Source organism: Anabrus simplex, chromosome 13 (genome assembly GCF_040414725.1).
Source record: "Anabrus simplex isolate iqAnaSimp1 chromosome 13, ASM4041472v1, whole genome shotgun sequence".
Lineage (NCBI taxonomy): Eukaryota > Metazoa > Arthropoda > Insecta > Orthoptera > Tettigoniidae > Anabrus > Anabrus simplex.
In genome coordinates this window covers 56,493,568-56,505,885 of record NC_090277.1, presented here as the reverse complement: position 1 = coordinate 56,505,885, position 12,318 = coordinate 56,493,568, and the positions used below count along the sequence as shown (strand labels likewise).

Genomic DNA, 12,318 nt, shown 5'->3' with positions numbered 1-12,318 from the left:
AGGCTGCGGGCATGTAGCAGGTCGTGCGCCGCACATCAGCCTTGGCCGGGAGGAGAGCTCCGGCTCGCCGTGCACATGTCGTCCTCGCTGGAGAGGAGGGGGCCCATCCCCCTCCCCAGTTACTGCACGGCGCCGCGCGGCTGCGGGGGCACTGAAACATTAAAGCTAGGCGGCAGAATTGTGTTGGACAATCATTTTCTTTGAGGGTACAGGCTTGTAGAGAGAGTGAGGGGCCAGCGGCGTGCAGATATTCATGGTATTCGTTAAGCCACTGTGTAGGGTGGAGCAGGAGACGGGAGCGTGGTAATGGCCGTGGCAAGAACAGGATGGCAGTTTAATGGGTCGGGGCAGGTTTTACACAAGGCTTACATCTAAAACCAAAATATTACAGAAGGGGCAGAATGCCTTAAAGTGAAACTCAAAAAAAAAAATATAACCTTCATATCCTTTCAAAATAATATGAAGCAAGTTAACACAGAAATTACACCGGTTTCACCTGGGACAGGTGAACTCTAAATATCCTCTCGGTGGCTGGATTACTTAGCAATAAGGTAACCGGCGTAAGAAAATCGAGAATGATACAAGGCCCATGAAATCTGGGGGCAAGCTTGCCCGCGGGAACAAAATTTTTGACCATAACCTGGTCGCCTACCTTCAAAGGGGTGGGTCTCCGTCCACGATCATACCTTTCCCTAACCTTTTCATGAGACACTTTAAGATTTGCTTTAGCCTTCTTCCAAAGATCTTTAATGTTGTCCGGATCTATTGTCTCGGGCAGAATGTCATTCAGAGACCAGAGGTTAGAGAGCGGCGTGTTGGGAACGAACTTAAACATCAAAGAAGCTGGAGTAAATTTGTGAGATTCATGAACCGCCGAATTCAAAGCAAAAGCTAACCAATGCAGGGACGTGTCCCACCTAGAATGATCTTCATGATGATAGGCAATAAGTGCGGACCTGAGATTACGGTTAACCCGTTCAGCCAGAGATGGTTGAGGGTAATAAGCAGATGTAGTTACATGAGAGATGGACAAGTCAAAACAGAATTTACGAAACAGATTAGATGTAAAAGCCTTAGCATTATCAGATACAATATATTGGCACGGACCAAAAGAAGCAAAAATAGAATTTAGGCAAGTAATGGTGGACTGAGCGGTAGCCAGCTTAGTCGGAAATAACCAAGAAAATCTTGTAAAACCATCTACACACACAAAGATGAACTTGTTGGCATTACCCTTTGACTGGGGGAAGGGTCCCACATAATCGATATACAGGCGTTCCATGGGGCGCGACGCTTGATGAGAAGACAAAAGGCCTACTTTAGTGGACATGGTGGGTTTACTGATCAAACAAGATTTACAAGCTTTTACAAGTTCCCGAATTTCACCGTCCATACCTTTCCATATGAACATTTCACGAATCTTTTCACGAGTTTTAAAGATTCCAAGATGCCCCCCCAATGGGGTCTCATGATAGTATTTGAAGATCATAGGTACAAGAACCGCTGGAACAACAACTTTCATCAACTTATCATGCCTCGAAGGGCAACATAGAACACCATTCCTTAGAACATAAGGGACAGCATGTTCCCCAGAAGAAAGGGTTTCCATTATCGGAGCCAGCGTCGGATCTTCACGTTGGTATTTCTCAATATCCCTAAAAAGCATGGGAGCATCTGTTAAGATGGTATTAACACCAGATAGTATGGACTCGGAAGGTGATGAACTGTCGACCGGTTCGTGGGTCTCTACGTCGTTATGAAACATACGGCTGAGTCCATCGGCGACAACATTTTCAGTACCTCTGATATGCCGTACATCGAATTGGAAGGCAGAAATACGGATGGCCCAACGGGCTATACGACCTGTACGACGCGGCCTACCTAAGACCCAGCTTAAGGCTTGATTATCTGTCTCCAGATCGAATTTGACGTGTTCCAGATAGAGACGGAACTTTTCTAAGGCGAATAAGACTGCCAAACCTTCAAGCTCATATATGGAGTACTTTGCTTCTTGAGCTGACAATGTCCTAGACGCATAGGCGATGGGTCGCCTCCCTAGTTCAGTCTCTTGAAGAAGAACTGCAGCCACTGCTGACGACGATGCGTCGGTTTGGACGATGAATTTCTTCGAGAAATCAGGCATAGCAAGTACAGGGGCATTACAGAGAGCTAATTTCAGATCTTCAAAAGCGGCTTGTTGAGAAGGTCCCCACTCGAATTTGATGCCTTTCCTACGAAGAAGGTTTAAGGGCGCCGCTCTATTAGCAAAATTAGGAATGAACTTCCTGAAGAAATTCACCATGCCAATGAACCTGGCGATACCTTTAATGTCCTTGGGAGGTTTAAAATCACGGATGGCCAGTGTTCTAGAATGATCGACTGCTACACCATCAGGTGACACAATATGCCCTAGGAATGACATAGAGGGCTTAGCAAAGGCAACCTTGGACAACTTAACAGTTAACCCAGCCTTACGAAGGCGATTGAGAACTTCTCGCAAATGATCTAGATGTTCTTCAAAGGTTTCGGAAAATACGACGACATCATCCAAGTAGTGATATAAGTACTCAAATTTGATGTCGGAAAAGACCCTATCTAGTAGCCTAGTGAGCACAGCTGCCCCCGTGGGGAGCCCGAAAGGCACGCGGTTGTATTCATATAAATTCCAGTCCGTGGCAAACGCTGTAAGATGTTTAGACTCTTCGGCAAGGGGAATTTGATTATAGGCCTGATTCAAGTCCAAGATGGTGAAGAACTTGGCCTTACGAAACCATGAAAAGCAAGAATGAAGGTCGGGAAGGGGCACAGATTGCAACACCACCTTCCGATTGAGAGCCCTGTAATCAATGACAGGCCTGAAGCCTCCTTGGGGTTTCGGGACTAGAAAAATAGGCGAAGAATACGCTGACTTAGAGGGCCTAATAATACCATCCTTCAACATCTGATCGATGATTTCTTTCAGAGCCTTCATTTTAGGTGGAGATAGCCTATACGGTGGAAAACGGACAGGAATTGAATCCGTGACCTCAATTTTGTATTCAATAAGGTCAGTAACACCAAGAGTATCAGAGAACACCTCGGGAAACGACTGACACAATTTCCGAATACTATCAGCCTGCTCCTCAGGTAGATGTTTAAGGTCTAACAACATCTCATCCTGGGTAGGCGAAATAGATGAACATGATACAGAATTACACTTTAACAAGGGAATTCTACAATTGGACGCAAATTTGAATGTGCACGACCTACTCTGGAGATCGAGCACAAGACCAGTGTGAGAAATGACGTCCGCTCCCAATATGATGGGGCAAGACAAACGCTTGGCCACAAACAATTTGATCTTCCATGTAAATTTAAAAACCCGAATTTTGACATGTAAGGAACCTAGAATTTCTAATGGAGATGAATTAGCCGAAACATATTTAACAGGAGATGAGTCATAGTCAGGGAGTTTACAAACAGATTTCAATTTAGAATACCAATCAGCCGAAATAATGGAACAAACACTGCCTGAATCTAAGAGAGCTGTTATAGGCTCGTTATTTAACTCAATCTTAAGAAAAGGAACAGGTGCGGGGGTATCCGCCGCAATCCTAAGACACTCTTTAGGGCATTCAAAAGATGAATTTGAAGGCTGGTCGATCTCTGCATTTACAACCTGTTTACTAGGGGCTGAGTCTCGGGAAGATGGATTAGTCGGCTCAGCCGACGCCACTAGTCACTTTTTATTATTGGCATAGCTGGAATTTGCACCAGAAGTTGAGCAGGAGGGGGTGCTATTTGAGTTTGGGCAATTCTTGGCGATATGTGAGAAGGCCCCACACTTAAAACAGCCTTGTGATGACCCTGCTCCATTCCTTGTCCCACTTGACTTGATCAGAGGACACTTATTCCGCAGATGGTCAGGCGACCCGCAAGCATAACATTTACGGGGATTGACTGGTCGGCGAGGTGGAGGCCGAGTGTTACTAAAGGAAGGCGGGGGTTCTTTCGCGACACGCAAAGAATCGGCGTATCTAACTCCTTCCGCTGAGACTGCCAATGCTTCAAGTTCAGAGAAGGTTTGCGGACACGCCGCGAAACACAAATATGACCTGTAGGATGGCGAAATACCTTCTACAATAGCCTGCACAATCTGATCTTCAGGAAAGTGCAGAGCAAACACCCTAGTGTAGAATTTGATATCTTGTATGAAATCAGCCAAGTTTTCATCCAAGCGCTGTACACGATAATAGTACTTCTGAATCAGGGAGGACCTGGCCCTAGCCGGGATGAAGTTAGCTAGCAAATGGGCATGGAAATCCTCAATAGATGATTGCTCGGCAATGGCTCTTACGATTTTATCAGAGAGAATACCAATAGCATACGGATAGATAATCTGCAAAATTTGACATGGCGAAAGAGAAAAAACAAGAGCATGATCCTGAAATTCCACTAGAAATCTTAAAAATGAAATTACATCACTGGTGGTGTTGACGGAAAACTTAGAGATACCTCTAAGCAACATTGCCAATGGATGAGGCAAGCTACTGAACCCAGGTGACATAGTCGTTAAAGGTTTCAATGGCAAAGAAGTTAATTCAGAGCGGATGTTACCCAATGACGCACGGCGTTCAGATTCGTTGTTCGATGGGGCAGAGATAGTTTGAGCAGCAACAGTTATCCTATTGACTTCTCCCTGAGGAGGCTCTTCATCACTACCTACGTTCGCTGTGGCGGGTTGATCAGTTTTGGGAGGAACTTCGCCGGTTAGCAATTGAGTGACCTTATTAGACAATTCAGAAATAGTTTCAAGGAGCGTATTAGCGTCCTTCCTCTGAACGTCATTCACCTTTAGAGACAACAGATCATTAACTCTATTTGCAAAGTGATACAGCCTGCCTTGCACACGCTTAATTTGATTAGGAGACGGATCGTTTTCATCAAAAAAGCTGACTACAGATGCTAGCCCAGTAATATTCTCGACGATCGTGGAAAGAGAATCATCAATTTCTTTCTCTCCCAAATTGGGGATGGAAATGGGCAAATCAAGGGACTCTCTAAGCTTGTTGGTGTCGATTGCAACCGTGCCTCCAGATTGCACATTTCTGATAGTTAACTCATATATCAACTCCTCTTTGCGCAAGTAGTTAAGGAGGAGAACATCGCGAGGGCCGGGCATGATGACAGAACAATTTTGAAAAACTCAAAAAATTCCAGCAACTGAGAAAATTGTTAGAGTTCGAATTAAAGCAATGTTTAGCCGTCAAAAGGGGCTAAATTGAGACCCATTCAACCACGCTCTGCTACCACTTGTTACCGTGTTTTAGCGGTAGGTAGAGGCGTAAGAAGGTGCGGGCGTGAATGGGTTTCAAACTACGGAATCAAAGTTAATGTAAAAGTAATTTAAAATTTAACTAGGTTATATTTTCTTTTCAAAAACAAAGCAATAACAGACATGGCAGGTACAATGTAGCAAAACAAGGGGAGATACAATATTTACAGGTTTTGGGCTTCACGCCCTGACTTCAGCGATCAGCTCAGTTTTACCACAAACACAAGTTTTAACAGAGGGGCAGAAAACCCCATTCATCCCTAGGAGCCCCTGGCTCCGAATTACACAGAAAAGCCTCCACGAGGCATATGACACTCCATTTTCAAAAGAGCGATCCGCTCTTGAAATTTAAGCCTCTCAAAGGCCAAACCAAACTCTACCTTCAAGCTGTCCTCTAAGGACGTGTTCACAGGGGTAAAATACCCAACCTACAGAGGTCTATTACATGAAAAGAAGGTTGATTACATGACCTCTAAAATAACAATTTGAGAGGAGGCGATCTTGCACTCCTAATACACTTTTTTTTTTTTTTTAAAACCTAATCTGGCTCTGGGCCGCTAACGCAAGGGCTAATCCCATACTACAGAGGTGACTTAGAGAAGAACACTTTACATTACATAAACGAAGAATAGTTTGAGAAAATAAGTTCACCTCAAAACAAATGTGAGTGGGAGCTCGAGAGGGTTAGCACTCTCTATCCCAATATGTAGCCTTACAAGAAAAAGATGAAAAGAGTAATTACATTTTAGGAAAAGGTTACATGATGGAAATGCTTCGAACCCGCCGCGAGTGTTAAACTGCCGACCTAGCAAGAAAAGAAGTTATTAAAAGGCCATTACCTGGTGTTGAACGGCTGAAGAAGAAAGAGGCGCTTCCCGCCTCCTGCTATGTACTTAATACACTGAAAGATGGAACAGAAGTGGCCCGGAGACCCCAAAATCAGCAGTTTATATCCTCTCGCGGAAGATTCTAGGCGTTAGGGGAAATAAAACACCCTCCCTCAAAGTTTTTATTGGTTCGGGAAAAGAAACCCCTACATAGAGGAAAAAGAAACACATTATTGGTGGAACATTAATTAAAGAAATTCGGGATTGGCTAGATCCAAACTAAGGGGAAAAAGAGGGGTATACAGCCAACTTAAACAATGACAGAAGGAAATTTAACAAAGAACAAACTCTTGAAATAAAAATTTCTCCAACAAAATAGTTCTTTGATTTCGCACTAGGTTGCACTATTGTAATTCTTCAGTAGTGTCCTCTAGAAGAGAAAGTTCACACTTCTTACTTCAAGCGAAACAAAAACACATCAAAAGTGACACAGTTCAAAAACTCAAAATTTTCCACATGGTGACATCTTCTGAGAAAGTAGAGAATTAATAGAATAGATAAAGTTCAACCTTCCTCCAGAAGAGGAGTTTCAACTGGCGCAACTTTTAAATAAACGGTGTAGAGGTGTACCGCCCGGTACAATAATAATAATAATAATAATAATAATAATAATAATAATAATAATAGGCAAAGCAAAAAGCAAAGTCACCTCCGTACAGGCCATGAAGGCCCTTGGAGGAGAGTGGAAGGTAAAGGCTTCCACCATTGTGAACCTCGGCACGTGATGGGGTAGAGTGGTTAGCTCTAGGCCCGGCCGCCTTTGCCCTCAGGAATTAACCTGGTACTCATTTTTGGTGTAGGCTGAGTGAACCTCAGGGCCATATGCACCTCCGGAAGTGGAAATCTCGGGGATTCGAACCCACGTCCTTCCGGGCGAACCGAGCACGCCTTTACCGCCTCGGCCAGGCAGCCCCTATTAATAATAGGAATAATAATAATAATATATTTTGCTTCATATTTTTAGGTAATTTTTCGGCATTTATTAAGTCGTCAATGTCCAGGTCCTGATTATCACACAATACGGGAAGATAACTGGGGGTCTGTTCGGATTATCCGTATTTTCTTCCGAAATCCAACATTGCAACGATGCTCCACAGTGGAACATCTGGCCCACCATCACAACAGCAGGCAGGTACGTCTGGTTTCCACAATGACCATCCGACGTACATTACGTCGGGAGCCGTAGATCGATAAGTGTGCTTCGGTTGATTCCACTTCATCGCAAACAACGCCTCGTCAGTGGAGTTTGGACGCATGGAAGAAGGTTGTCAGGAGTGACGAGTTCTGTTTCATGTTGCACCATGGTGACGGCCGAATCCGCATCCTGCGTAAACAGCATGAGGCTGCCTCTCCCGCCTATACCATGGGCGTCCAACAGGCCAGTGGCGGTGGTGTCACGGTCTTGGGAGTATTTTCCTGGCTTTTGTCATCGTACCACACACGTTGATTGCTGAAGACTACAGGAACCTGTTAGTCAAAAATATGCACCCGTATCTCCACGCAGTTTTTCCCGCTGCCTATGTTAATTGTGCTGTTTAATTATGGTATAGTGATGGAGTTATATAGGATGTCTAGTTGTTTAGTGTATTCTGCCCAGTCAATACGTGAGGTTTTGATGAGTTTGATTGTGTTTTTGTGCTGTATGTCTGCCCATAGTTTGATGAGTACTGGTCTATGGTTGTTAAATTGTGCTGAATGTGTTAAGTAGTACTATGGTTTCTTCGTGAAGTATATTATTTCTAGTGTAATATAAGGTTGTTTCAAGTGGTCCAATAACAAAATAATTGTTTTGTATGCTATGATTGTTAAGTATGTTGCCATGTGGATTAGTTGTGGTGCTGTTTCAATATGGGTGTTTTGAGTTGAGGTCTTCAGCAATATTTACCTGATCGTAGTCGAGGATTGTGTCAATATCTTGAGTTCGTAGTCGCTTGTTAGGAGATAGATAAGCAGATATTAGTGTAGTTTTAGTGTTATTGTTGTTATCTATTTCAATGGCAGTGGTTATTATGTGTGCATGTCAGGAAGATAGATGTGTGTGATGTTTCATTTAATTGCTATCAATGTTCCTTCTCCTGCATCATGAGGTTGTGCGCCTGGTCGATCAGTCCTAAAAATCAGATAGTTGGGGAGGGTGAAGCGTTTATGTGGACGTAGTTTAGTTTCTTGTATGAGCATGATGTCAGTGTGATTGTTTGTGATGTACTCGTATTGTAGTAATCCTGTCTTTTTGGCTGGTCCAGGTTGATATGCCTAACTGCTTTGTACCCATAATTTGTTGAACGAGGTCATGAGGTTTGTAAGTAGTTGATCGATACTTTGTAAGAGTGGAATGAAATGAGCAACAATAGACTTGAACTGATTCTGAAGTTGTTGCATGATTAGTTGATAGGGTTGTGGCATATGGTTGTTGATATATATTGAAAGTGACTATAGGAGTAGTATTGGGTGTACTGAGGGGTGAGATTTGGGTTGGAGGGAAGAGTGGCGGGGATAAGTCAGTTTGTGAAGATGTAGGGGGTTGAGTACATTTTATTGTTCCAATGCTATAATTGTATTGTTTTTGTTTTGTTTTTCCAGATACAGCGCCAGCTGCGGCGCCTCCAGTTCTCGGTACGGTTCAACGGAGACCATCTGTTTGTGTTCCGAGAACGACTACTTGTCCGACACAGGCAGCGAAGGATCTCGAGGATCTCGAGGATCTCGTTGCTCCCGTGGCTCAAGGGGATCTCGTGGCTCTCGTAGATCTAAGGACTCGCGAGGCTCTCGTAGATCTAGGGACTCTCAAGGGTCTGGATGCTCCCGTGGCTCTCGCGGCTCTGGCCGCAGCTCAGGAGGGTCCGAATCAGACTACGATACTAAATGTCACGCCAAAAGATCTTAAACATTTTTATTGCTGTATGGCTTGTATTTCTTAAACAATGCACCGTCTCTCATTACGGAAAGGGGGCAAGAAATACACGAAAGATGAGCATAGATAATTGACGTGTGGATAGAGTAAAGCGCTCATCGTTCTCGATGTCTTTTAGGCGAAATTTTATTCGTCTCAAGAAGTATTTTTTTAAATGTAAAGTTCTTTTGCTGGTAAAAATGAAACAAAAATTTTCGTTTGACCTTTCTGGTGACCTATTGATTAACATTAGACACGACGAAAAAATCCAAAAATATTTATTATTTTCTGAGTAAAAATGCGTCCTTTAATTCCACTCCAGAATAAGTAAAATTTTATTACAAAAATGAAACCCCGTTGTGGTTGAAATTTTTACTGTATTAGCGTATTAATCACCACTAGTTCAGGAAGGAAAAGGCTGAATAATAATAAAGAACACTATAATTATTTTCTGAGAAAAAACTTGAAATTATTTTTCTTATAGAATTCACTTCTCATTCCTTAAATGTATGAATTGCGTCCTTCAAAATGCATATGATTGAAAAACGTTAAAGGTTTCAAATATATTGGCGAGACTGCACAGTTGTTCAGAGACATGAAATTTAGATAGTTTCAGTTGTGGACAGAGTAAAAAGTTGGCAATTCTCGATGTCACTTAGGCGAAATTTTATTCGTCTCAAGAAGTTTTTTTTTTTTTAAGAAAGCCGTTTTCTTGGTACAAATGAAACCAAATTCTTGTTCGAACTTTCTAGTTACCTATTAGTTAACAGTGTCTTAAGACGGAAAAAGCCGAAAAACTCATAAATATATTACTTATTTTCCGAATAAAAATGTCATTTTATTCCACTCCAGAGTAAGTATATAATTTATTATAAGAAATGAAACCATATTTTGGTTTAAAATTTTTACTGTATTAGCGTATTAATACTTATTTTCAGAGTAAAAACTTCAAATTAATTTTTCTTATAGAATTCAATGATGATGTAAGATTTGCGTCCTTCAAGATGCCAATGATTAAAAATTTTAAAGATTTAAAATATATTGGTGAGAATGAATAGTTGTTCAAGGACGTGACATTTCAGATTGTATTCTATTAGGGAGCATGCCTACCGATTTCAACAGCAATTTTGATATAAATGAAGCAATTAAACAATAGTCTTCCTATTAATGAAATTAATTAGGTAATTATAACCTTTCGAAAAAGGGGAAAGGGAATATCAGATATCATAATTAAATTTGGAATTTTTTAGCAAGCTCTATCATAATTTCCATAATTTGTGATATTTTTAATGTTTTGTTATCTATTGACTCTTATTTAACTTTGTATTGAACTGAAATTTTGTTTTAAATATATAATTATGTTTTCTGGCAATAAAATATTCATTTCAACATTTTATGTGAAAGGCTGCGTATTTCAGTCACTCTCTCTCCACGGTTCGTTCCCTCAACCTGGGAACCGTGATCTCTGAGAATATTAGGGCCTACTTTGTATCCGATACCATACTTCGCGGCCTTCTGCCAGAAAAAATGCTCACAAAGCTCGGAAATTCCAAGTAACACCACGGAAGAAATGCGAACGCCTGCCCTTCTGTCCCTAGTCATGCAAGGTACGAGGGCAAGTCAAGAAGTATCTGCAACCATTTTTTAATAATTTATTACAAAAGCAGTAAGCTACACATTCTTTATTGATATAATTTTTCAACATAGTCACCCTGCTCTTCAATGCACATGATCAACCGTTTTACAAGATTTCTGATACCCTCTGCAAAAAAAAAAAAAAAAAAAAAAAAAAAGCCACGTATGCAACGCATTATTTCATATACAGAACCATGGCTAATGTGCATATGGTTTTCCATGTCATCAACAGTCACTCGTCTGTTATTCAGGATCATATCACGCACTTGTTCAATATTGGCATCAGTTACAGCTGAAAATGAACACCCGGATCTTTCCTCATCCTTCACGATAGTGCGACCGCTTTTGAACTGTTCAATCCATCGGTAAACACTTTGCTGTGGCAAAACGTCCCCGTACTGTACTGAAAGTCTTCTATGAATTTCCGCTCCTGGTACTCCCTCAGACCACACAAAACGGATTACGGTACACTGTTCTTCTTTGGTGCAAACGGAGAGTGGTGCGTCCAAATTCACGTCGCAATAGCGCAAGCTGTACGGATCTGATAACGCTGAAACATACCAAAGACGTAGACAGTGGTGCCATCTAGCGGATGATGAACACACATCGTCACAGGAGTTTTCTATTGAAAAGCGGTCTTAAGTGAGCCAAGGGCATCGGTGTTTAAACGTTGCATTCGGCTTCTTGGTCCTTATAAGTAGGATGCCGGGGTCAGCTGAGTGGCCAAGGAGGATTCTAGATTTAGTAATCTTTAATATTGTATTTATCTGAGATGTAATAAGCGGAATAAGAAGTTCACCCCATATATTATTCATTTACATATTTTACGCCCGCCATACACCTAAATCTTCAATAAATAAATAAATAAATAAATAAATAAATAAATAAATAAATAAATAAAAAAATAAATAAATAAATAAATAAATAAATAAATCGTCCCTGATCTGCATTTAGGGTAGTTGCCCAGGTGACAGATTCCCTATCTGTTGTTTTCCTAGCCTTTTCTTAAATGATTGAAAACAATTTGGAAGTTTATTGAACATCTCCCTTGGTAAGTTATTCCAATCCCTAACTCCCCTTCCTATAAACGAATATTTGCCCAAATTTGTCTTCTTGAATTCCAACTTTATCTTCATATTGTGATCTTTCCTACGTTTGAAGACACCTCTCAAACATATTCGTCTACTGATGTCATTCCACGCCATCTCTCCAATGACAGCTCGGAACATACCACTTAGTCGAGCAGCTTGTCTCCTTTCTCCCAAGTCTTCCCAGCCCAAACTTTGCAACATTTTTGTAACGCTGCTCTTTTGTCGGAAATCACCCAGAACAAATCGAGCTGCCTTTCTTTGGATTTATTTCCCCACTTCTTGAATCAAGTAATTCTGGTGAAAGTCCCATACACTGGACCCATACTCTATTTGGGGTCCTACCAGAGACTTTATGCCCTCTCCTTTATATCCTTACTACAATCCCTAAACACCCTCATAACCATGTGCAGAGATCTGTACCCTTTATTTACAATCCCATTTATGTGATTACCCCAATGAAGATCTTTCCTTATAGTAACACCTAGGTACTTATAGTGATCC

The 12,318-nt window shown here is 41.6% G+C and overlaps 1 protein-coding gene across 1 annotated transcript in view; it reads left to right on the top strand.

Moving 5' to 3' along the window:
- LOC136884744 (uncharacterized) overlaps positions 1 to 10,453 on the top strand; it is a 133,811-nt gene extending 123,358 nt beyond the window's left edge. Inside the window, exon 10 of the mRNA XM_068230017.1 lies at positions 8,782 to 10,453. Coding sequence (XP_068086118.1) covers positions 8,782 to 9,085 — 304 coding nt within the window. The 3' untranslated portion in view covers positions 9,086 to 10,453. The remainder of the gene's footprint in view (positions 1 to 8,781) is intronic.
- The last annotated feature ends 1,865 nt before the right edge of the window (positions 10,454 to 12,318 follow it).